This window comes from Armigeres subalbatus, chromosome 1, assembly GCF_024139115.2.
Source record: "Armigeres subalbatus isolate Guangzhou_Male chromosome 1, GZ_Asu_2, whole genome shotgun sequence".
Taxonomy (NCBI): Eukaryota; Metazoa; Arthropoda; class Insecta; order Diptera; family Culicidae; genus Armigeres; species Armigeres subalbatus.
The window spans coordinates 6315342-6342590 of record NC_085139.1 but is presented as its reverse complement, the minus strand read 5'-3'; the positions used below and the strand labels follow the sequence as shown (position 1 = coordinate 6342590).

At 40.7% G+C, this 27249-nt stretch overlaps 2 protein-coding genes and 1 pseudogene across 2 annotated transcripts in view; 2 read left to right on the top strand and 1 right to left on the bottom strand.

The window, feature by feature from the left end:
- Positions 1–4294, bottom strand: part of LOC134220274 (dolichyl-diphosphooligosaccharide--protein glycosyltransferase subunit STT3B) — a 33444-nt gene extending 29150 nt beyond the window's left edge. Inside the window, exon 1 of the mRNA XM_062699287.1 lies at positions 3838–4294. Coding sequence (XP_062555271.1) covers positions 3838–3983 — 146 coding nt within the window. The 5' untranslated portion in view covers positions 3984–4294. The remainder of the gene's footprint in view (positions 1–3837) is intronic.
- Positions 4295–13101: 8807 nt separating this feature from the next.
- LOC134205934 (putative nuclease HARBI1) lies at positions 13102–14629 on the top strand (annotated as a pseudogene).
- A 7279-nt stretch (positions 14630–21908) lies between these two features.
- On the top strand, positions 21909–24585 carry LOC134220267 (DNA replication licensing factor Mcm5). The gene is made up of 3 exons (XM_062699272.1): positions 21909–22249; positions 22318–22825; positions 22931–24585. The coding sequence occupies exons 1-3, from the start codon at positions 22092–22094 to the stop codon at positions 24467–24469; spliced, it is 2205 nt and encodes a 734-aa protein (XP_062555256.1). The 5' UTR covers positions 21909–22091; the 3' UTR covers positions 24470–24585.
- The last annotated feature ends 2664 nt before the right edge of the window (positions 24586–27249 follow it).

Sequence of the window (27249 nt, the reverse complement as noted above, 5' to 3'; positions counted from 1 at the left end):
TGGTTTAATTAATTGCCAGTAAGCGTCTATACTCGACCGGGGCAGAACTCGGACTGGCTCAGATTTCGGAGCAGGTACCGCACGAACTTTGTCTAGAAGAACGTGAACTAATAGTTCTGGTCGACCGTAGAGTAGTTGGAGAGTTTGGAGCACTTGAGGACAGACTCTGGGAGTAATGAAACGACTCTTTACAGACTCATATGCATTGCCTTTAAGGCAGCGTTGAAGGCGGGACAAATTCTTCCACATTGCTGAATCCACAAGCAGCTGTAGAATTTGTATAGCTGCTTATGAATATAGACCAATCAGCTTGAGGGTCACCACTAAACGGTGGTAAATCACGCGGCAGAACTTGTCTGGCAGCTAACTGCGAGGAGCTGAGAACAAAATTATCGATTGTAGGCTGATCTTGGGTGATCATCCTGACTGTTGGGTCAGAAGGAAGTTCCTGAAACCCACATTCCCGAATTGTGATACCATGTCTTGGAACGTCTGATTATAACTCAGGTGATATGTATTGGCTTGGGTAGGATTAGGTGTGGCTTACCTGGTTGTGTTGGGGGAAGGAACTGCTTCGCTACTTACTGCACCACCTATCCGTAAAGATGGTAAATGACGTGGTATGACGCCTTCCGGACTTTGTTCAGCAACTTGTTTACCAGATGACATGGGGTAAGAAGTAGCTGCTGCGTTTCTCAGTACTGAATCCGTTCGATGGAGGTGAGGGTTTTCTGGTGTGATGGTTTCAAAATCTTTACGCTTTTCCCATAGTCCAAATCGATTGACAGGTCGCTCCAACTCTGTCGGATTTGTGTTTGAAACCGCGCTAGTAATTTGTTGCCGCTGGTCCCAGTTTATATCCGCCGGATGAGTATGAACTTTCTGTACTTTCAATGATAGCGACGTAGACGGCGATGCTGCATTTCGGACACTAGCTACAGGTTGCAAAATCCGCGTAGCTGCTACTTGGTCTTGACCTTCGGCGCCCTCTGCTAGATTCGCTGGATTGGCTAGCCACTGCTTTTTACATGATTCATGCTCGTTCGTCTGCTCACTCTGCTACCGGTTGCTATGATTATCTTCCTCCTCATCGTCGATTAGTTTTTTGATTGCAACAGCTCATATTTCTCTTGAAGAAATTGTTTTTCTGCTTCTAATTCACGCTTCTCAATGGCTCTTCGTTCTTCCAGCTGTTTGAGCTTCAAATCAATCCTTGCTGCACGAACACTAGCTGAGGTAGAGAGGAGCCGCTGGCGGCGGATTAGAATTTTGACAATTATTACAGGCCCACTCGTCACTCGGAAATTGATGGCGTCACTGATGCACACCTCATGTGCCACCAGCTGTTGCATTCGTCGCATTGCACTAAGATCATCGAAAGAATCCGGCCGGTCGCATGCAATGCAGTTTTGCTCCTCAGCGCTGGATTCAGCAGAAGTACGCTTTGCTCCTTCACGTTTTCTTGCTTGCATGATAAATCTTTAAGTTTTTGTTCCGGGAGATAAAACAAAACGCACTGATTCTTGTTAGCAAATCGCCAATTATACGTTGCGATACAGCTTAAAGCTGAAATTTATTCTATGTTAAAAGTTGAACAAATATTATAAGAGTTAACTTACATTTATCAGTGTCGAAACCAAATGTTTGAATTAAAACTAATAATTGATTTTACTGGTGTAGAAAACAAACTTTTTTCCATCCGGCTCGATGCACGTTCTATTGAAAAATGGCTGCAGTAGATTTTTCAAACTCAAACCACTTCCGCTTAGCATACGTACGCTGATCTGACAGCTTTGTTGTATTGGGCGTTCATCGGCAAGCTGATCTATGCTGTCAGTTGCCGACAGTAATTCCTCAGGAATTCATCCTGAAGTTTAAAAATTTCCTTTTTAAGGAATACCTGCAGGGATGAGGAGTACTATACCAGATAAATGGTGGAGATACGTCGACGACATTTTCAGAATCATCAACCGGAAAGACCTAACTAGGATTTTCGAAACGATAAACAACGTGCATAAGGACAAATCCACGAGGAAAAAAATTTAAATCGAAGGAACAAATGCAACATTAGGCTTCGATATCTACATGAAGCCCACCAACACCATGAGAGTCAGCCCATTTACATCGAACCATTCGTATCAACATAAAATGGCAGCATTTCATCACGTGATCCACAGAATGCTGACGGAAAAACAAAGGAGCCACAACACATTTAGGATACAACGAAAATCAACAGATATAAGGAGAGGACTCTCGGGAGAGGACAATACAAGCAATTATCAACAAAATAAAAGGGAACCTATGGAGAAACGAACTGACAACACTAACACCGATCGATGAACCGCTAAAGAGAGTGTCAGTACCCTATGATCAACACATCACCAACCAGCTACGCAATCGACTGAGGAAATTCGGCATCGATTTAGTTTTCTCCAGCAGAAGCGATCAACTTGAGACTTTGTTGGGCTCCACAAAAGGTTTATGAAATTAATTGTTCACAGTGTGATATGTAAGTCAAGCAAAAACATCTTTAGATATCAGGTTCGAAGAACATATTGCAGAAGTAAGTAAGACTGAGAGAGAAACTGATAAGGGATTGAATTATGAATTTAGATCAATTATGACATCAAACAATCAAATTTTAAAAAAATGCCTTTTCCCCGTGGAAACTTTATGTTGCCGACAGCTTGGAAATCTACCGACAGATACAAACTCGGTTGTTGAATAAAGATCAAGAAAATTGTAGCTCTTCAAGTTTATACCTTAGCATTAAGCGTAACAAGCGAGTAGAAGTAAGCACCGTAGAAGAAGAAGTTAATGTACCTAGATAGTACCTACGCCTAGTGTAAATAGTAAATCGAGACAAGTACGAGATACTGAAGGCGGCCTTACTGTTGAGATCGAAATACGTATCTGTCAAAGGTACAATAAAGTAGTGGAATTAAATGGAATAGTACAAACTTCTCTTATGACAAGTCAAATTTCCAATCCAAAAGTTTCCTGGGCTGAACAGAAAATTGAACCCACCTTCAGCATGGTCTTGTCTTAGAGCCGCACGGATAAGAAAAAGCCCTTATTTTAAAGCTATAAATATTACATTCCAGTACTACTTTGGTTAGTTCAATGAAATGATTGACGTTTTCAACAAAAGTGTACCAAGTTTGATGTGGTAGCCGAAAAGAAACCGCCATTAGTAACGAATGCTGATTGAATCAATTGTTGAAAATTTTCGAGCATTCTTTGAACTGTAGTCTTAAACGCAACTAATCCTATGAGGTACTTAATATATAACTTATTCATCTATACAAATACGCATTTTTAAACTCAACTATGTCATATTTAGCATACAAATTTAATTAAAGTATATTGGAAATAATTACGTGAAACTTTTACATTTAAAATGCTTAGGTGAGGCGGAACTGACAAAAAATTCTGAGATTATGCAGTTTCTCAATTTATTAGTGGAGAACTCGTAAAATGGTACCAAAAGTTATTCAATAAACTAAAAATATAACCAGAAATAGTATGATCGAATGCCGATAAAGAACAACGAATGGCTTGAGAATATTTTAGAAAGTGATCTGGTCATTAATTACCATAATACACACGCACCCACAGTCCTCTAACACCCTTGCTACGACACTGAGCATACCTGTCCAACTAATAACAGAAGCCCCATTCATTGATTGAAAATTTCGAAAGGTGTAGGTACTGCTGCTTCTCATCAGAACAAAACATTCGAACGCAAGGTACACGTAATCCAGACACTGCTTCTTCTTCCTTCCCATCCCACGAAATCGATGTGCCCCCTCGAAAAAGAGTAAACATCCAACTCACCATGGATCGAACTCGTGGATGATGCTCTCGAAGCGGATCACGGCAAACAATCGGCTGGAGAATCCGCACAGCCAGGCCAGCAGCAGCACGGCGAAAGTAATCAGGCTCGAGTAGCCGGCCGTTTTCCGATAGTTTATCTTGCCCATTTTTTTTCCTTCGATCCAAACCCCCGTCCCGTTGTCAATCACGTCTCGACAGCACAAATTAGTGGTTTACAGATTTTCTTCCCTCTCTCAAACGAAAGTATCGCCGGCTTTTGACCGCAGCCGCGTTCAATAAAAACCGTACACAATATTCACAGAATTAACACCGATTAGATGGCCATTTCAATGACTGGAAAAAACTGCACTTTCTTCCGACCGTCCGTTTTCCGGCACTCACTCGGAAACTTTTGAGAAAATTTTTGAGGAGTGTTGTCTTGTCGGTCGGCGAAAAAAGCGATGACGATGACACGTAGTTGTTTGTCAAACCAACCGGGCAGGGTTATGAGCACTGCTCAATCGAACAACAGTAGCGCCGGTTACAAATTTGGCTGACGAAGAGCTAACTTCGCACATCAATCCAGGGGTGGCATTGCGCATCTCGAATCGAATCACTCGATTCGTATTGTCTGATTTTGTCAAAATTGCACGCGGCGAACCCTTCAGGAAAGGTACCGCCGCGCTTTCTGCACCCCGTTTACTTGATTCTTATGGGTGAATAGCATTGCGGTGTATCGTTTGGCGCGGCCGTACCTTTCGACAGTCATTCGCCGCGTGAAGTTTTGTGCAAATACCCATTTGGAAACATTACAAAAGCCGCGCAGTGTATCACATTCAGAGAATCTGACAATACCCCGAATAGAATGAAATTATACAACTATTTTTCTAGTTATCGTTTTTTAGATTATAGTGAATTGAAATTGAATTATTGATGGAATCATAAAAATATCGAACGTTAATTACACCATGAATAATATTTATGATAAGCGTTTATAATAATTTGATTTTTAGACGATACGCTGAACGGGTTGTTAAGTATCGTTACTATTCGGAAAATGTCAACATTTCCATACATTTTTGTTAAGCGATTTTACCAGATATCGTTAATTTATCATCATTATTTTTCTTGTTATGATACGGATTATAATTGATTTGAACAAAGAAGATAATTAGTATGATTTTTCGGAAAAAGATGTATAGATGAAATAATGATTCAGTGGTTAATCCAAATTGAAAGGTGTATAATAAACATTCAGTTATATGATAACCTTATTATAGGATGTATCATGCTGTTCTATGAGCAACGATACTGAATATGATAGTTAAAGGAGGTGCTTTCCAGTTATTAATAAATCATTGAGCATTTAACAAGTTTTATTTACATTGTATTATCTTTTTTATATTTTTTTAACTGTTTTCTTATACTATTCAAAAAGATCACCGGGATGTATGTGATTCTCTTATTATCGATGCAACACCGAGCCGTACCGGTCTCATAATTCCTAAAATTGTTTCTTTTTAAGTTTTTCTAGCTTTAAGTTCACTTGTTAAACTTCTACCTCATGATTATTTGAAAGCTATGCGCTTTTGTGCGTTACTTGGATAACCTTCCATCTTCCATCAGTGACTCTTCGCAAATTTCGATCGTGCTGCTTGATCCTGTGAACAAAAATCAAAGAAAGCAATGAATAAACATATTGGTGTTGAGTCCAGCGGTGAGCATTTTTTATGCCTGTTTTCTTGATAGGCATACCCCGGAAATAAGACCATTTTAACTAATCAAATTTTGGTAGTAGAAAAGAATAAATCTAATAACGAGATCACGTCAAAATTTGAAATAGACTTCTGATCCATCATCTTGCGCTTCATAGGCAATTCTTACCGTTTTTTCGCGGCTCAACCAAATCCGATCGTACAATGACATACACTTCGAGTTTTTTTTTGCATCTGAAAATAAACAACAAATATATAATATTTATATTTTATATAATATTGTTTCCACTTACATGAATTCTGATCCGTTTTATTTTCGTTTTCGGGCATACATATTTCGTTTTATATGCTCCACCTCGTGCTCCACATCGTTGTTGACTTTGTAACTAAAACTTAAATGGCAGTTGGAACTGATGCCGGTGCATTTGTCACTACTTCACTGAAAAAGAAAACAACTAAGTTTTTGTGTTGGTGAAAAGTTATCCAAATTATTTATGGTATGATATGTTTACAATGAAATGATATCAAGTAATCCTTATTACAGCATGTATAATCTGCAAATAATTGTATATGATCGGGTTGTTATTTCTGTCAATCAAAAAATTATACAAGTATCATACAGTTTATAATGGTTACAAGTGGAATGGAAAGCTAATAATATCAACCATTAGGCGTACAATTTATTTCTATTCGGGACGTTTTTGCATTCGTTTCGAAAAAATTGCGGCATTATGTATTTCATTCGACTTCATTCAGTCGCAGTACAAGATTTCGAATGGTGCTGTACTAGCTCAATCGAGTATGTTCTGTCAAACGAAATGTAAACAGAGAGAATAAGAGATAGCTGTCTCCATGTTTAGTATGCCGCCTGCTGGAGAGACAACCTTCAGCGCATGGCGAATGTGAGTAAACAGAGAGGTAAAGAGTAATTTCATCTGCGTGTAGCATGTTGCCTGTTGAAAAGGAGTCCTTCGGGGCATGAATTGGCAGTTAATTTATAAACAAGCAAAATGTGCTCAATTACTATAAAAAGCAATATTCCTTCCCCTCGGATATGTTACCTTGCCGCGGTGGGTCGGCTTAAGCCCCAAACGCAATACAACGGAACGGCGACGGAAACGGAAAATCTGACAGAAAATATATGGGCTAACTGTCCAAATTTGCCGTTTCTGTCGCCGTTCCGTTATATTGCGTTGGGGCTTTTACGCCATTAGCACTGAGATGGCAACACTACTAAAAATCCACACATATTTATTGGCAAAAATCCATAGATTTTACTTATGATGTATCAGCACACATAACCATTCTCCACGCGAACTACTTATAAAATATATATCCAAATAAACTTTATGTGTGGTCTCGAATTAGCAATTATTTAATTTATGTGTGGTTCCATATCGATTATATTAGGGTGGAGCTATTGCAAAAATTTATAACGGCGACACATATATCTTATATAGATATTTTTGGCAGTGAACCAAAGACATATCCTGTCGTGGTGGTGACTATTTTTGTTTGGTGCCGCGTTACGTATCTGGCATTGACGCACTAATTTACGGCATTTGCATGTGATCCAACGGACATCGTTGTCGTATTCCAGCCGAAAACGGCTGAATGGAATCCGCCGTTGAAGAGCGGTGCGACTGTTCGTTTTAAAATTCGACAACAAACTGCCGGTGCAATCTTCGTCGTTGCTACTCAACCCGATGGCGCTACCAACACCATCTCATACGGCGGTGGCAGCAATGCGCTAGCATTGCCATACCCTGCCGCGCAACCTCTATCAGCCCCTCACAAGCTACCGATTCATTCAAAATTCAATATGTTCCTCTCAATACTCTCAAATACCCAGTCATGCACAGATTCTTTCACGATAGAGATCAATATAAGTGCATATGCAAAATTGAGAGTTCGAATCAGAGTCTCAAGTATAACTTGTCACATTGTACAGTAAATTGGGGCACGCATGAAATATGTGATTTCACGATTGGTACATTTGATTGCTTATGTTTAATGTACTATCCAGTCTAGAATCACTTATCCAAACTAAAATCATTAGCCGCTTACTCTGAATACTACATCTTTCTCCTTCCCTACTCTTTCAACTTTATAAGAATATGATTTCAATTTTATAAATATTTCAAAATAAAGAAAAATCATACCTAAATTGCTTCAAAATAAATTAAATCATTTCATAATATTGTAGTACCATCAACATCCAATGCAAAGAAGAACAAACTTGACGGTACTTAACGTCACATTTTAGCTAAAAACTAATAATGATTGTGGGTTACATTTCATTGAATTTTTTTTTGAGTTCTACTTGCCCCTGCACAATTCGGAATACACAAAACATGCCTCGGAGTCCTGATCCGTACTCGCAAAGAGCAATCCTCTATAGAACTTGCAAACGTAGTCCTACGTCACCATTCTTTGGAGTTTACTCACTCTGGAATAAATAAAAAAAACGCCGCGGAGTCCATTTGCAAAATGTATTCCTTCATCGAGAAGCCACAGACGTAATCCTACGTCAACATGTCTCAGTTATACTCCTGAAATTTTCGATAGTTGCAACAGTTTTACAGTTATCGGACCGCTAAACTTCAAACCGATGTCAGACTCAATGACAGCTGCATTGCGCTGCACATTTAGATGCACTTTTCTTGCATTTGACGTCGATTGACAACCGTTTGACGTCTAGAGTGTGTTGCGGTTATCGAACGGCATTCGAAAACTGAAAAGTAACCCTTTTGCAGTTATCGAACGGCTACTATACTAGGAATGTATATTCACTCAGATGAGGTTGACCCGATTTTGTCACTCCCAGATTTTGTCTACCCTGATTTTGCCTTAACCCAGTGGTTCTGAAACTTTTTCTTGAGAGGTACCCCTTTGTGTTTTTGGATTAATTGAAATTACCCCTATGTAAAGTGGTCAACATACGTAGTTCGACGTCAACATGCCTCGGAGTTTTACTCACATTCACAAAATAAATGCGTCAGGTCTGCATTCGCAAAGTGTACTCCTCTATAGAATGCCCAGATGCAGTCCTACGTCGAAATGTATCTGATGTTTACTCGCTCCGGAATGAACACAAAATGCCTTGGAGTCCTGATTTGCATTTTCAAAGTGTACTCTTCTTTTGAATACACAGACGAACCCCTACTCCAACATGCCTCAGGAGTCCCACGCTCCGGAATAAACACGAAAATGCCTCAGGTCCTTCACATTCGCAAAGTGTAATCCTCTATAGAATACACAGCCGTAGTCCTACGTCTACGGAATGAACACAAAATGTCTTGGAATCCCTTCTTCGCATTTGCAAAGTGGTCACAGACGTAGTTCGATGCCAACATGCCTCCAGGTTCTAATCGCATTCATAAAATAAAATGCCTCAGAGACCTGCTCGTTCCGGAATAAACAAAAAAGTGCCTCGAAGACCTGCTCGCTCCGGAATAAACAAAAAAAAATGCCTCAGCGACCTGCTCGTTTCGGAATAAGCAAAAAATGCCCTCGAAACCTGCTCGTTCAGAATAAACAAAAAAAATGCCTTGGAGACCTGCTCGCTCTGGATTAACAAAAAAATGCCTCAGAGACCTGCTCGCTCCGGAATAAATAAAAAGAATGCCTCGAAACCTGCTCGTTCCGGAATAAACAAAAACTGCCTCAGAGACCTGCTCGCTCCGGTATCTTTTATTTTATCCTCAGAGACCTGCTCGCCCGGGGATCATGTTTTATTAAAGCACTCGAAGACCTGCTTTCGCTTCGGTATTTTTTCTATGATTTCGGAGACCCTGCTCGCTCGAAATCCACAACGAGAGCATACTCTACCATTTAGTAACCTTTAGCACATTAATGGATGTGGCAAGCACCATTTTCATGCGCCTAGTTACAACCATAAAACTCATCATCTACCGACTGCGACATGTCGTATTCCAGCCGAAACGGCTGAATGGAACTCCCGCTACGTTGAAAGATGCGGTGCGACTGTTCGTTTTAAGAAATTCGACAACAAACCGACGGTGCAATCTTCGTCGTTGCTACTCAACCGATGGCGCTACCAACATTCATCTCATGCCGGCAATTGGTGGCAGCAATGTAGCTAGACATTGCCATACTCCTGTCGCGCAACCTCAATCAGCCCCTCACAAGCTACCGATTCATTCAAAATTCAATATGTTCCTCTCAATACTCTCAAATACCCAGTCATCGGTAGCTTGTGAGGGGCTGATAGAGGTTGCGCGGCAGGGTATGGCAATGCTAGCGCATTGCTGCCACCGCCGTATGAGATGGTGTTAGGCGCCATCGTCGAGTAGCAACGACGAAGATTGCACCGTCAGTTTGTTGTCGAATTTTAAACGAACAGTCGCACCGCTCTTCAACGGCGGGATTCCATTCAGCCGTTTTCGGCTGAACATACGTCGCAGTCGGTAGTGTTTAGTTTTATATTTGTAACTAGCGCATGAAAATGGTGCTTGCCATCCATTAATGTGCTAGTTACTAAATGGTAAGTATGCTCTCATGTTGTGGATTTCGGAGCGAGCAGGTCTCCGAAATCATAGAAAAAATAAAAATACCGAAGCGAGCAGGTCTTCGAGTGTTGAATAAAACATGATCCCTGAGCGAGGTCTCCTGAGGATAAAATAAAAGATACCGGAGCGAGCAGGTCTCTGAGGCAGTTTTTGTTTATTCCGAACGAGTAGGTTCTTCGAGGTTTTTTTTGTTTATTCCGAGCGAGCAGGTTCCGAGGTATTTTTTTTAGATCTATAGGTTTGCGGCATTTTTGTTTATTCTGGAGCGAGCAGGTCTCTGAGGCATTTTTTTTTTGTTTATTCCGGAGCGAGCAGGTCTTCGAGGCACTTTTTTGTTTATTCCGAACGAGCAGGTCTCTGAGGCATTTATTTTGTGAATGATGATTAGAACTCGAGGCATGTTGGCATCGAACTTCGTCTGTGACCACTTTTGCAAATGCGAAGAAGGATTCCAAGACATTTTGTGTTCATTCCGTAGATGGTGGACTACGGCTGTGTATTCTATAGAGGAGTACACTTTGCGAATGTGAAGGAATCCTGACGCATTTATTTTGTGAATGGAGTAAAACTCCGAGTAAAGCGACGTCGAACTACGTATGTGACCACTTTATAGGGGTACCTCAATGAATACAAAACACAAAGGGTACTCTCAAGGAAAAGGTTGAGAACCACTGGGTTAGGCAAATCAGGGTAGACAAAATCTGGGAGTGACAAAATCGGGTCAACTCATCTGAGTGAATATACGCATTCCTAGTATAGTAGCCGTTCGATAACTGCAAAATGTTTACTTTTTCAGTTTCGAATGCCGTTCGATAACTGCAACACACTCTAGACGTCAAACGGTTGTCAATCGACGTCAAATGCAAGAAAAATGTAATCGAAATGTGCAGCGCACGTAGCTACGCTGAGTCTGACATCGGTTTGCTGGCGTCCGGATAACTAAACTGTTGCAACTATCGAAAATTCTTGTGGCAGCACCTGAGACATGCTGACGTAGGATTACGTCTGTGGCTTCTATGAAGGAATACATTTGCAAAATGACCTCATGGCGTTTTTTTTATTTATTCCAGAGTGAGTAAAACTCAAAGAATGTTGACGTAGGACTACGTTTGCAAGTTCTATAGAGGATTGCCTGCGAGTACCGAAACAGACCTGAGGCATTTTTGTGTATTCCGAATTGTGTAGTACAAGTAGAATTAAAAAAAATAAAATGTGCCCACAATCATTATTAGTTTTTAGCAAAAATATGGACGGTTTCTAACATATCAAGTTTGTTCTTCTTTGCATTAGATGTTGATGGTACTACAATATTAAGAATTGTTTTAATTTATTTTGAAGCCAATTTGGGTATGATTTTTCTTTATAATGAAATATTTATAAAATTGAAATCATATTCTCACAAAGTTGAAAGTAGGGAAGGAGAAAGATGTAGTATTCAGAGTAAGCGGTTAATATTTAGTTTGTATAAGTGATTCTAGACCATACTGCACAGGCCACTTCGGCCTTAGTCTGAATAAATAAATAATAATTGTTATCGGTATTTGATGGCTTTTATGTTGCTCGGCACACAATATCCACCGTAAGGACATCATCTGCGGTATCTATGTCTATATACAATACCTTTCATAGAAAACACCTGAACACCTCTGCCGACAGCCGATCGACCTAGGGAGCCCCTTTAGATTTCATGCTTCGGATGGCTGCTTTTTGAAAAACACTGGCTGAGACTTGAAGAAGCTGTTCGAAGTGCTCGAACCAACATTTAAGCTGTCCAAGTCAGAGAGTAATAGAGGCAATAATCTCCGGTTGATGCAGCTATCCTTTCCTCATCGATCAGGAAGTCCACCCATGCCCGCTTGTCCTGTCTACAGCAGCGCCAGACTCCCACTTGATAGAGATACATACCGTTGACGGGACTTGTACTTATCTCTGTAGTATTCAGTAGCTGTTATCCAATTCAAATTTCATCGCTCTAGATATAAATATATCAACATTAATTATACAATCATTACACCAATTCTACATGAATTGCCAGTCCCCAATGTGCCCTACTATCTAGTACGGTTTAGAATAATTATTGTTATGTTGCACAATCACCTTGCTGCAGTTTGGTATGACAATGAGGTGTTGTGTTGATTTTGTTTGCAAAACCATACTTTCAGTTTATTGACGACTTTTGCAACGCTCGTATCGGCGGACTTCCTGATCGATGAAGAAAGGATAGCTGCAGCAACCGGAGATTATTGCCTCTATTACTCACTGACTTGGACAGCTGAAATGTTGGTTCGAGCACTTCGAACTTCGAACAGATTCTTCAAGTCTCAGCCAGTGTTTTTCAAAAAGTAGCCATCCGAAGCATGAAATCTAAAGGGGCTCCCTAGGTCGATCGGCTGACGGCAGAGGTGTTCAGGTGTTTTCTATGAAACGTATTGTATATAGACATAGATAACGCAGATGATTGGGCTTATTCCACGATTAGAGTGAAGTGAGGTGAGAAGAGCTACTTCACTCTCACTTTGTTCTTTTCTTTAGCGATTCCGACACTTCGACTCGAGTGACGTGAGTAGTTCATTCCATCACGAGAAATGAAGTAACACTACGTCAAATTGCGTTCATTAGTCAAACTGTCGAATCGATGAACCACGCCATTTTCGATTATGGCGCATAAAGTTTTGAGGAAAGAACTGTATACTCAAAGGAATAAAACATATATTTCACAAAAAATAATCGAAAGCGTTGAGATCGTGTTTATTTTATCGGATTGAAATATATTTCTGCAGTAAAATTGAAGTTATTTGCAAATTTTGTAGAAAAAAAAAAATCATTCGCCATAATTAATAATAGGTCAACTGCTGTATACTTTTACGTGGAACAAATTATATGATAGTTTCGTGTTCGAAGTTTCTATTATTTTTTGATAAAACAGAAATTCCTGATGTAGCTAAGTTATTTGTACTTTTGGTATTTAATTGTTCATTCAATTTGAAATCAAATACTGTTCTAGGTGCGTAGAAAACTTCACGATTAACAACTTAACCATGAGCTGCTTTGACTTCTGGTTTGATAGCGATTCCGAGGGTGATAATATGACTAACGAAGATTTATGCACAGTTAGAGTTGAGCGTCGAAAGCTTCGAGATGCATCAAATCCTCTAGATTTGCCATCTAATACGTAAGTTTCAGTAAATTCTCTGTGATTATAGAAATGGGTCAACGCTCTCATAGTTAGTTTATAGATTTTGAAACAAAAATTGAACAGTTGTCTTCTTAAGTGCATTGCAACCGTCGAGCAGTGACCCATTTTCACCCACATATGCCTCATAATCGATAAAGCTAACAATCAAAACCCAATATTCAGGTTCGTGGAGTATTTCCGAGTTTCCAAAGATTTATTCAGACACCATTTTATATTCTCGATGGAAATTTGGGAGTAGGATCGTCCACAGTTTTACCTATCATTAAACTAGCGGCTGCCCTCAGATTTTTCGCTGAAGGCAGCTATCAAAAAGGAGCTGGAAATGACCTCTTCGTTGGAGTTGCTCAGCCAACAATGTCAAAAATGTTGTCTAAAATTATCGATGTTTTTGAGGAACAAATTTGCAAAACAGCGATTAAGTTTCCTACGAATGACGATGAAAAAAATGCAATTAAAATGGGTTTTTTCGAGAAGTCTGGAATTCCTGGTGTCATTAATTGTGTTGATGGAAGTCACATAAAAATAATCAAGCAGAAACATGATGTGCAGCATCTATATTCCAATCGTAAAGGTTATCACAGTCTGAACGTTATGATGGTATGTATGCTTAGTTTATCAATTTTGTACGAAGAAAATAATTTTAACTGAACCTTAGGTTTGTGACCATAAGATGATCATTCGATACGTCGATGCAAACCATCCTGGGTCTTCACATGACTCATTTATTTGGAACACAAGCGCTCTAAATCAAATGCTGGAAACACATTCCATTAATGGCGATCGGAATTCATGGATCTTAGGTGAGTACTAATGGGTTTCCGGTTAGCGTTGCCAACAAGAGCGTAGGATTGCTAATCGGGAGATGGCGAGTGGATTCTATATTTCCTGAGCATAGTGTGCATTGTACACAAACAAGATACAAACTCTTGCAATAGGGCATAGAAAGGCTTTCGATAAATAACTAAGAAAATGCTTATAGAACACATTGAAAAACTAGCAAAGTTATAGTTGGGATGTAGTACCATTGAAGGAGGTAAAGAAGAAAAAGAGCTACAGTCACATTATGCTCATATGGAATAATTTTAACTGAATTGAAGTTTAAGAAATTTGTTTTTAAATCCTTGAAAAATGATTACTTAATTTATATAAGAATAAACCAATTTATTTTCTATTCGACAGGTGATGCCGGCTACCCTTTGAAACCATATTTGATCACGCCTTATAGAATATCGGGAAACATGCAGCATAAAGTAACCGAAGATCTTTCCCCGCAAGATTATCCATCTTTAAAGGGCGATAGACTCAACTCATGGCAACCCACGGAGTACCCCGATGCGACTGTTTTTTATGAATTTCACGAAAAATTTTAACGAGTCTGTGAAGGACGATAGACCGCGTTGACCACCCCAAAGGAAAATACGGTGAAAATTTCAGGAAATTTTGAGAACTTGTCGAGGAAATTCGAAGAAATTATTCATGAAATGGAGAAATTTTCCTTTTCAATACGGTTTAATTTCCTTTGGAAACCCGGATAAAAAATATCATCAAAGTATACATTAGGGGCCATCCACAAAGTACGTCACGCTCCTAGGGGGGAGGGGGGGTTCCGAGCAGCGTGACGACTCATACAAAAATTTTAGAAGTTTAATACAAGAAGTGTGACGAAGGGGGGAGGGGGGGTTGTAAATCGCCAAATTTTGCGTGACGTACTTTATGGATCTTCCCTTATTTTATTGTTACAGCACTATTTAAAACATGTAGCGATGTAAAATAATTTGATGTAAGGCAGTGCGATGTATTTCGTTGTACATGCCAAATGAATATGATAAATTAGTTTTCTTTAATTAATTAAATTATAAAAAAAACATCTCAAATTTCACTCTGATTTGCATTATTTTATTTTTCCTAATTGAAATTGATATAAACACTTTTTTACAGGGTTTTTAGGGGTTTGCACTGGGCAGTGGCCAGCCTGGAAGTTCTGCGGTACTCTGCGAAAAGGCTGTTTCTCGAGTTTTTTTCTGGTTAATGATCACCGAGATAATTTCTACATCAGTGCCACACTTCATCTGTGAGGGATATCAGGCGTGAAGATGATGATAATGCCAGCATAGGCAAAGCATGTTCTTCTAGAACACGCCGCACAGAGCCAGGGCCTTGTCTTGCGGCATGGATACAGTTGAAAAACCAGGTCATGTAGCCCACGTTTTATAGCGTTTGAGTTGATCCAGTTGAATATTACCAGAAGGCCGCTGTAGCACTCTCGGCCGATCGTTAAGTTCTCCGCTACAGCGGTAAACACATAATCGATTCCCTGTAAGATGCTTTGGATATCTTGTATCTCACTTACTTTTATGAGGATCAGAGTAGAAAAGTAATCTGAAAACGGAATGGTTACGATTGATGATACACTCAACCCTCTTTTATTTGCAGTTTTTATACGTCACTTGTTTTACAGCCTCCTTTTACGACACGTGTGACGTAAAAAAGAATTTGAAACATTATTGACATCCAAAAGTAAGCCTTTCAAGAAGGCACTCTTAGAAACTCCAAAGAACAAAAGCAGATGCTTTGTATATTCATCATTTGCCTTCAACAATTGTTCCATTCCAGCTGTTCCAAGCTGTTCAGGCCTTTTGTTAAGCCACCCCAAATTTCGGAAAAGTTCTGCTTAGAGATTTGCATCCCTTCGCAGAACTTCAATCCTTTGGCAACATGTGGATTTTCCTCCATTCTCGTCACCAGCAACTGGAATTGCTTCCTGTTTGTGATTCGTATCCTGAAATTTTTGTTTCATTTAGACCGGGTTATATATAGATAGAAACAAATAAAACTTACTTTTTCACCTCCATTGCTACTCGACAGATGAAAACATCACGACTGTAGTCGTTACTTGAAAGTCACCCCACAGCGACATCCGTCGTTGAAAATCGACTGTCAGAATACAGTGAGTTCATTCCTAGTTCATTCACAACGACTCTTCTCACTGAATTCGACTCAGGGAACCGCCCAGACAAGCCGAGTCTACTCACCTCACGTCACTCTAATCGTGGAATAGACCTAGATGTCTAAAATTTGTAATTCGGACGACCTAACGGTGGATATTGTGTGCCGAGCAACATAAAAGCCATCAAATACCAATAACAATTATTATTTATTTATTCAGACTAATGCCGAAGTGGCCTGTACAGTACTGTCGTATTCCAGCCGAAAACGGCTGAATGGAATCCGCCGTTGAAGAGCGGTGCGACTGTTCGTTTTACTTTTATTGAACTTAGTATCGCAGCGCATTGCTACCAACACCATCCCATCTCATACGGCGGTAAGGCAGTACGCCAGCATTGCCATACTCCTGCCGCGCAACCTCTATCAGCCCCTCAGCAAGCTACCGATTCATTCAAAATTCAATATGTTTTCCTCTCATACTCCTCAAATACCCAGTCATGCACAGATTCTTTCACGATAGAGATCAATATAAGTGCATATGCAAAATTGAGAGTTCGAATCAAGTCTAAGTATAACTTGTCACATTGTACGGTAATTGGGGCACGCGAAATATGTGATTTCACCATTGGTATATTTGATTGCTTATGTTTAATGTACTATCCGCAATTCATAGTCTAGAATCACTTATACAAACTAAAATCATTAGCCGCTTACTCTGAATACTACAATCGTGTCTTGGAGCCTTGAATGGTAGTGCAGTCAGGCAGAGGCCTTTTCATCAGTGATAATGATGTGAGTTCTCTTCTTTTCGGCAATACTTTTCTGATGCGTTCCCTGTGACGCTGAGTCGTAGCCACGCTTACATTTAGCTAGCTAGGTATTTATTGAAAACAAAAGTATTCCAGATATCTGTAGGAATCGACTGCTGGATTCACTGAGTAGAAGTTTTTTCAAAACTATGAACGTGGTGCCAGTTTTATTTTGTTATGCCTCACTTCGAAGAGCAATAATAAAAAATACCACACATTATAATGATGGTATATAAACAATCTTATAACGGCTTCATTCTCGATAATTTTTACAAACAGATAGGCAATAGGCGTGATGAAGCTTTAGCTTGCCACCTAAAAGTGAATCCTATACCTGACCTTGATTAGAACTTAATAGATAATCACCGTAATTAATCAACGATAAAGCTACATGTTAGAACAGTTTAAAGCTATAGGCAACCTTGACAAAAAAATATAATGCAACAAACTAAGTTCTTTAGCAGTTTCCACTTTTACATTATACAACTTACATTGAGTTTGTAGTGTCGACACAGCTTAAAAACATTGACGAAACAATGACTTAGGTAAACAAAGTGATTTGACGAACGCATAACCTACACGTAAAAAAATAACCTTATATGTTTTGGCAAAAAACCATTCGAAAATACTTATACTCTTTATTATGCCACCTAATGAATGATCCCATACCAAAAAGCTAATAACATTCATAAGTTAATGAATGTATGTGACTAATGCGATGTATAAGTTTTTTCTTATACATATCATTAAGAGCCTACTTTGGCAAAAAGGTATTAGAAATATTAATAATAAATAACATTAAATTTTTTTACGTGTACACTCAGAGCAAACAAAGTCATTTAATTTTCATTCTGCTTAAATAAAAGTTGAAAATAGAACACTAATTCGCAATATTTTTTTTATATTTTCAATGTGGTCACAAAAAGCTAACACATTAAATAACTTATAATTGTACTATATGACTAAGTGGTCTTCAAACCACATCAGATGCTTCTAAGGCAAAAAAGAAGACATTGCATTTTAAACATTGCTTTTAATAACTAGAAAAACGTTGTACTAGAAATCTTGAAATTATCATTTTAGCCTTTGATCATTGACTAGTTTGCATTCAATTACATTTTGCATTAGTGTCGAGTCGATTCCAAATCCGAACCTCTCTCTCTATTATCGGCTTTGGATTGACTTGCGCTCTCATTGCCCCATCAAACGCTGCAAAATGAAAATGAAATGAAATTACTATAAAAAGCAATATTATTTATTGAGCAGTTGCAACCGATTAAAACATTATGCCGATACGATATGTTTTGTAAATTGAGATATAGTTACGACACAAATTATAAGTTTTATGTTTATTCAAGTTTATGCCACATATCCAATTTTGAGCTAAATAATTTAAAGCTAAAGAAGGATTCGATAATAAATTACTTTGATGTTTCCATGTGTTTTAGTTAAATGCACTTGGGTCATTTCTTGCGCATTTTTTCTCAACTCAACTATTTTTACGTAGATTTTGGAATATACACGTTTTTACGCAGATTTCCCCAAAGATTTTTTCACGCGGTTTACGTGAAATACGCGAAATACGTGAAAACTGCAAAAAAAACGATTTTAGTTGAAGTCGTTTTTATGCGGATTTCGGGATAATTAGATATTGCATATGGTCAGGAAGCTATAAAAGTAGATATACTAATGACATTCTTTCCTTCAAGATACAATAATTAAACATTTATTCTCTTCCCGTAAGCAGAAATAATAACAAATTTAATTAAAAACTTCCAGCAAGAAATTATTCTCGATTAACATTCGAAAGCTATAAAGGTGACGAGTGTTTTTCATTCGACTTGAGTCGTTTTCAGTGTGCTATCGAGCTTCCATGATGCCAAAACATCTCGTTATTCTTGTACCTCCTCGAGCATACTCGAACGATGAGTCGTTTTCGAGATCGAATCGAAAGCCATAATGCCAAATATGTTCGACTCGATAGAATTACGTTCGAATCGAGATGCGCAATGCCACCCCAGTTTTCCCGAGCCGGTGACAATTAAGGATCCTATAATGAGAGATATGCAAATACTTTTCCAGATGATTTAGCAACGCTGTTACTTTTGTTAGCAAACGCTTCCAGCACTTGCCGCAGCGCAAAATGTTGAAGCTTGTGTATGACTTTGCATTTAATAACAATTTGGAATATGTTTGTCTGTCCACAAACAGCTTTTAAATAAGCATTACAATGATCGTTCGCTAATTGGGGCACGACCTCACCCCAACTAGCGAATGCCGTTCGCTAATTGGGGCGCTTTGACAAGCGTCAATGTTGTTTACTTTTTGCATTGAACAAAAGAAAATTTTACGCGCCAGAAAATATCGATCCTGCTTTTTAATTGGGTTTAGCTGCTTTTTAATTGGGTTTCGCCCCAATTAGCGAACCCCCAACTAAAAAGCGCCCCAACTAGAAAAACCCCAATTAGCGAACGTTCACTGTACATAAATTAGATTACTTCTACTCGCGAAAGTAAAACAAATTGTTTATTCGATGAAACTTTTCTTAAAATCTATCTCAATACCTCTCAACCTCGTCTCAATCTGCAACAATAACAATGTTCATTTGGCTCACGTTTTGACAGTTCTCAATGCTCGATTGGCTTACAATGGCCACTTTCGCATATCTCTCATTATAGGATCCCTAGTGACAATACTTGAAACGCAGTATTGTCTATCCGGAATAAATTTATACCGCTTTTTATACCGAAGTTGGATTTTTCTCCAGATACAGGCAACTTTCTCAACTTCGGAAGTAGTGCGCTGGATTCGCCTAAAGATGCGCTAAACAACGCATCAATTAGTTTGACAAATAAAACTTCGGAAGAAAGTTTGGTTCGGAAGTCCCGATTTCCGAATTCTAACTTGGTGCTACGCCGACAATATATGAAAAAAAATATAGCCCGGGACATCTTGGCTACGATCTGGCGATGGGCTGTCAATAGCCTGAGTTTTCCAAAAGGCAATCTCACACCTCGGGAATTTGGTCCGCGGATTTTTTCCCCATGTATTTTTGCATATGCGATCGCATCGATCTGGGAGCTGCGGATAGAGACGAAACGACTGTCAAAAAATCTCCAAAGCAATCTGTCAAAAAGTATCCATCGCATCGAGAGAGTTTTTGAGCATTCTGAGCGCAGCCGAGAGAGTACACGCGCAGACAGACGTTTAAGCTCATACATTTGAATTCGATTTTCTTGTGTAAATTTTCAAATCTAAATACGTTGGAATTGCATAGCACGCTAGCGCCGCCTATACAACTTATTGCTACATGAAAACTGACGTTTTGCCGATCGCCTTCTATCTCACCCACGTTTGCCACCCACCGAACCATGGAAGCAAAACAGAAACACTCAACAAAGATCTCCCCGCACGGCCGCAACAATCTTTTTTTATCTAAACGACTTTACAATCGACTTAAACAAGGTAGCTAAGCAAATCACTTTACTTGCAGTTCTTGCCAGCATATAGTAAAGAAATTGTGAAACACCGTGTATGTTGTTACCATCTTTTCGGAACATCTCGTTGGATATTTTACCTAGATCCTTGCTTTACATGCGTTTTTTGCGATTGTGCATGGTCCGAAAATTGTAGATTTTTTCATTGCAAATCCAACGAATAGTCCAGTCAATTAGGGCATGGAAAAGGATTTAAAATCAAAAATGAAGTAACTTGTCATGAGTAACATATATCATCTCGGGCGTGCTGAGCATTTTTCGATTCATTTTTCAACAGCGCGTGTGTGCGTGATCATGCATTTTTATGAAGAGTCTCATCCAGCAGATCCGATCAAGAAACTAAAATATTTTGATGAATTAAAAATCAAAACAAAACGGCAAATAACGTTTGCCGGGTTTGCCGTTTTGACATGTGGCGCCATCTCTTCGCTTATTGCCACTTGGAAACCCGACGGCCATGTTTTTTACACAAGTTAGCGAGTCGAACTTGAACGTCTGTCTGCGGTACACGTGTATATCAATTCATACTAATTATAGTTCATTTCTAAAAAAAAATAAATTATTTTGTGTCATTTCAAACCTATCGAGGAATTTTAATAAGTTAACACAAGACAAAATTTTCAAAACGACTTATCTGCTTTTGTAAACAAAGATTCAAACGACGATTTGACGAATCTGATAGCTCTCTCACGCAAACCATCACCATCAATAGGTAGGTGAAGGATGCCGTTACCTGTTGGTGGTGTTGGTATGCGTGGGAGAGCTATCAGATTCGTGAAATCTTCGTTTGAATCTTTGTTTACAAAAGCAGATAAGTCGTTTTGAAAATTTTGTCTTGAACAGCATGATTTAATTTTACGATCGGCACAATAATTTATGCAATTCAGTAAATCGACGAAATCTTTGAAATTATTTTTTAAAAGATAAACATAATGATAATTCGATGTGAGAAAATCGTAGCGTGTACATTGAACGCCTAGAGGAAATTTTCGGGCTTCAAGCAAAATATCTTGAAAATTAGAATCGATCGAGTCCGCAGCTCCCAGGCATCGATGTTTTCTGGATTTAAACACGGAAAATAAAAATCCCGGCCCCATTTAAAATGCACGGGGACCAAAATCCGGCAGAAAATTTTCCTGAGGTGTTGGAGCCGGGATTTTGATTTTCCGTGCCCAAATCCCGAAAACATCGCATACCTGGGAAAAAAAATCCGCGGACCAAATTCCTGAGGTGTGAGGCTATCTTTAAATATGATTTAAGCAATCGCGGAGTGTTGCTGTTCCGTGTATGCTTGTAAAGGGCTAACGCTGATGCACTCGGCTAAATTCACTTCCTTCAACAAAAATGACAACACTGCGATGACAGCTGATTTTCGCGCCAAATCAACGCAAACAGTCCAAGAGCCCGGTACCGATACCGAACAAGCGCGCGTTTTACGGCAACATCCAATTTTTTGGAGATATCAGTTGGTGTGACCACGAAAGTTCAGGGCAAAAACGTAAAATAGTCCACAAATTTAAGTTCAAAGTAGCCCCGATTGTGTTTGAGTCTAATCTGTTCAAGTGAATTCATTAGAAAGCATGGAGGGATTCGACGATGCAGGAGTATTCTTCTCGGACAACTTTGGCGACGACGGGCAGCAGCAGAACTCGAATCAGATCAACCTGCAGCAGCTGAAGAAAAAGTACCGAGAATTCATCCGGACCTTCTGCGAGGCCAATTTCAGTTATAAATATCGGTAAGCTTTTGATATGGCATTTTATTTTAGTTGGGATGAAGATCATTTTGTCTTTTGTGCAATTACAGAGATACCTTGAAGCGGAACTATCTGCTGGGACGATACTATCTGGAGGTGGAAATCGAAGACTTAACGGGATTCGATGAAACCCTGGCGGATAAGCTTTACAAGCAGCCGACGGAACATTTGCAAATTTTCGAGGAAGCAGCTAGAGAAGTGGCTGATGAAATCACGGCTCCCAGACCGGTAGATGAGGAGCAGATTCATGACATTCAAATTCTGCTCACTTCCGGTGCCAATCCGACAAATATTCGCGACATGAAGTCGGAATGTGTTTCGCGGTTGGTCAAGATCGGCGGTATAATTATTGCAGCCTCCGGGATCAAGGCTAAGGCGACCAGAATTTCAATTCAGTGTCGTTCCTGCAGCAATGTGATTCCGAATCTGCCGGTCAACCCAGGTTTGGAGGGTTACCAGCTTCCAAGAAAGTGTACCACGGAACAGACCGGTCGCCCAAGCTGCCCTTTAGACCCCTATTTCATCATGCCGGACAAGTGCAAATGTGTTGACTTTCAGGTAAGAGTATTGCAATAATGTTGCTAATGTCTCAAACTTTATCCAATCCCTAGAAGAATCTTATACGAATATTTTATTGTTAATACTTAATGTTCCATTTTCCAGGTGCTGAAGCTGCAAGAATTGCCGGATTTTATTCCCCAAGGAGAGATCCCTCGGCACATGCAGCTGTTTTGCGATCGTACCCTTTGCGAGCGAGTGGTTCCGGGTAATCGAGTTCTGATTCATGGAATCTTCTCGATTCGCAAAATTGGAAAGCCAAGTAGACAGGATGGTCGCGAGAAGGCCATCATTGGTGTTCGAGCTCCGTACATGAGGGTGGTTGGAATCACGGTTGACACCGAGGGCATGGGATCTATTTCGCGGTTCAGCAACATCACGACCGAGGAGGAGTCGCTGTTCCGCAAGTTGGGGGCCAATCCGAACATTTACGACACCCTGGCTGAAAGTTTGGCTCCGAGCATTTTCGGCTCGCAGGATATAAAAAAGGCTATCGTGTGTCTGTTGTTTGGAGGATCGAGAAAGCGTATGCCGGATGGGTTGAACCGTCGTGGTGACATCAACATTTTGCTTCTCGGAGATCCCGGTACGGCAAAGTCTCAGTTGTTGAAGTTCGTGGAGAAGGTAGCACCGATTGCAGTTTACACGTCCGGCAAAGGATCCAGTGCTGCTGGTTTGACGGCTTCGGTGATCAGAGATCCGGCGACGCGCAACTTCGTAATGGAAGGAGGTGCCATGGTACTGGCTGATGGCGGTGTGGTCTGTATTGATGAGTTTGATAAGATGAAGGAAGACGATCGCGTCGCTATTCACGAAGCTATGGAACAGCAAACGATTTCCATCGCCAAGGCTGGCATCACGACCACTCTTAACTCGCGTTGTTCCGTCCTGGCCGCTGCCAATTCCATCTTCGGTCGCTGGGACGATACCAAGGGTGAGGAGAACATTGATTTTATGCCAACGATCCTGTCCCGTTTCGACATGATCTTCATCGTGAAGGACGTTCACGATCAAACCAGGGATATTACGTTGGCCAAGCACGTCATGAATGTCCACATGAATGCCAACAAGACAACGCTGGAAACGCAAGAAGGGGAGATTCCGTTGGCTCAATTCAAAAAGTACATCAACTACTGCCGGATGCATTGTGGACCTCGCTTGAACGAGGAAGCAGCTGAGAAGCTCAAGTCCCGCTATGTGCTGATGCGCAGCGGTGCTGGTGAACATGAACGCATGGCGGACAAGCGCCTCTCTATCCCGATCACCGTTCGTCAGCTGGAAGCCATCATCCGTATTTCGGAGTCTCTTGCAAAGATGCAACTTCAGCCGTTCGCCACTGAAGCGCATGTCACGGAAGCGTTGCGCTTGTTCCAGGTGTCAACCCTTGATGCCGCCATGTCCGGTTCGCTGGCCGGAGCGGAAGGCTTCTCCACTGAAGAGGACACCGAAGTGCTGCACCGGATCGAGAAGCAGCTAAAACGTCGCTTTGCCATCGGCTCCCAGGTTTCGGAGCAGAGTATCATTCAGGACTTTGCCAGACAAACCTATCCAGAGCGGGCAATTCTGAAGGTGATCCACACCATGATCAGGCGCGGTGAGCTGCAGCATCGCCTCCAGCGCAAAATGTTGTACCGATTATCGTGAGCCGGTGATGTGGGCTAACTGTGTACCTTTTTCATTATATTTTTAGTTGCGTTTTGACCCATTTTTATATTACATAATTTTAGGATTAATTTGAATAAAAAAAAATCTTAAATTGATTATTGGTTCCTCGAATTGCCTAGTCCTGGATGGCTACCATTCTGTTTCTGAACGTGCACCGCGGACCAGCCATGCATTCGACGTTGCTTTGTTGATGTTTTCCAGCTCCAGTTGATGGAGGAGCGATGCGTTCTTCTAAAAGATATTTTAGTTACTAGATAAAGATTGTCGCTTCGGTTCCCTTTGTTCTGCTGTCCGAAACATGTGGTACATACCGGTCAAATCATATGGATTTTCCTTCTTTGACATTTAGCTCCCCTACCCTCGCCAGCAAAAGATGTTCCGGACAGCGACGACAGTGACAATCTTTATCTAGTAACTAAAATATCTTTTGTTCTCCTGCTTCCACAATGCGATCCCATCAACAGTTTAGATGTCGCAATTCAGCCTAATAGTCTTTCTGTACCAGAAATGGGCACTTAATCCGTGGACAGCTTCACGCACAGGGCGAAGATGTTTGTACGGAACTGCTGGCTCTGGAAAACACATATGGGAGACGGAATATACTTTTTCCATTTCCGATGTATCCCAGTCAAAAATAAATAAACTGGCGTGGTTTTCTCAATTCATCGCCAACCACGCAGTCTGCGCGGGGCCCGCAAATCGTCTTCCACCTGAACCATCTACCTTGCCCGCTGTGTACGTCGCCTTCTTGTTCCCGTCAGAACACTCTGCGCGTTTCGAAGAGACTCAAGAATGCCCCCGAAACTCAAACTAATCCGTATCAGTTTATCCTGAAATCCATTTTCGTGCATTAGCTGCCATAGTTGGCCCCGATCGATTGCATCATATGCGGCTTTGAAGTCAATAAATAGATGATCTGTGGGCACGTTGTACTCGCGGCATGTTTGCAATACCTGACGTACGGAAAACACCTGGTCTGTGGAAGAGCGTTCAACCATAAATCCGGCCTGGTACTAACCCACGAACTCTTTTGCGATTGGTGTTAGCGGTTTTAGCCGATAAGAGTATATCTTGTAGGCGGCATTCAGCAATGTGATTGCGCGGTAGTTGCTTCAACCCAGCTTATCGCCCTTTTTGTAGATGGGACACACGACACCTTCCATCCACTCCTGCGGCAGAACCTCATCCTCCCAAACCTTGATAATCACCCAGTGCAGAGCTCTAGCCAGTGCCTCACCACCGTGTTTAAACAGCTCTCCTGGTAGTTGGTCAACTCCAGGGGCTTTGTTGTTTTTCAGCCGGCCGATCTCCTCATGGATTTCCTGGAGATTCAAAGCCGGAAGCCGTATGTCCTGCACTCGTGCTCCCATATTAATTAACATACCGCCACCGTTGTGTACAACATCGCCATTCAGGTGCTCTCCGTAATGCTGACGGATTGGATCACTTCACGCTCGTTCGTAAAAAGGTTCCCGTTCATGCTCTTACACATTTCGGGCTGTGGCACGTGGCCCTTACGTGAACGGTTTTGTTACGTCCAATCAAAACATTACTCCACTTCGAGTATACAGTCCACCCATACAGACATTTGTAGTCACCCTCACATACAAACACACACACATTATATACACCATTTTTGTAAGAACAATTTTTATGTTGGAATAAAGTGAGCTTTCAACCCGTACGGACGCAAGAATTTTTTTTGGTTCCCGTCTTAGATCATCCAAGTTGTCCCAAGTGAGCTATTCGGAGGAACATTTGGTCCCATCGACCGGATTAGTGGACACTTCGATGGTGATCGGTTGCCGTTGACGGGATGCGGAAATAGCCGTGGAAAGCAAAAACTACGACGCGTGTGCTACGCACAAGCGATAAACGACGCGTTTCGGCGTGCTCTTTGTGGACGCCATATTGGCGATTCGAATGTTCGTGAACGATAAAACGCACCGGCGTTTTCTTTGTGGACGCGATAATTTGGCGATTCGGTTTCGGCGCGTTTCGGCGTGTTCCTCGTAGACGCCATTTTGGCGATTCGAATATTTGTTAACGCGATTTGACTTTATCTGTAGACGCCATATCTTGGCGAATCGATTGATCGCACACGTAAAACGGCGTGTTCTCGCGGACGCCGAGTTTTGTGAACGCTACTGAGCAGTAGCATGAAGCGAACGCCAGTGCGTATACGAAAAAAGCAAAGTGACGACAGTGCAACGCGGAAGAAAGATCGGATTCGAATCCGCTCTCCGTGAGCAATCAGAAAAAAACAGCACAAAGAAGGAGAAGAGAAGAAGAAAATGGAAGCGAAGATTCAAACATTGGTGAAGAAACGTGAAATAGTAAGAAGAAAAGATGCAAAGGTTTTTGTGGCGGTGTTGGATCCAGAATGGAGCCAATAACAAACAAGAACCACTCATTCCAGATGCAAGTGGAAACGATGTTATGATTTCAATGACTTCCAAAACGAAATCTACGACTTTCCTCTTAGCGAAGAGCGCCAAACGCAAGAAGAAAAATGGGTGTACAGGTTCGTGCTAATTGGGCACGGGCGACCTCAACGCCCCATTGCGAATGCCGTTCGCTAATTGGGGCGTTTTGACAAGCGTCAATATTTGTTTACTTTTGCATTGAACAAAGGTAAAATTTTACGCGCAGAAAATATCGATCCCGCCACAAACACGGAAACAAAATGTCAACGCGTTTTTGACATCACATTATGACGTTTAGCTGCTGCTTTTTAATTGGGTTTCGACCCAATTAAT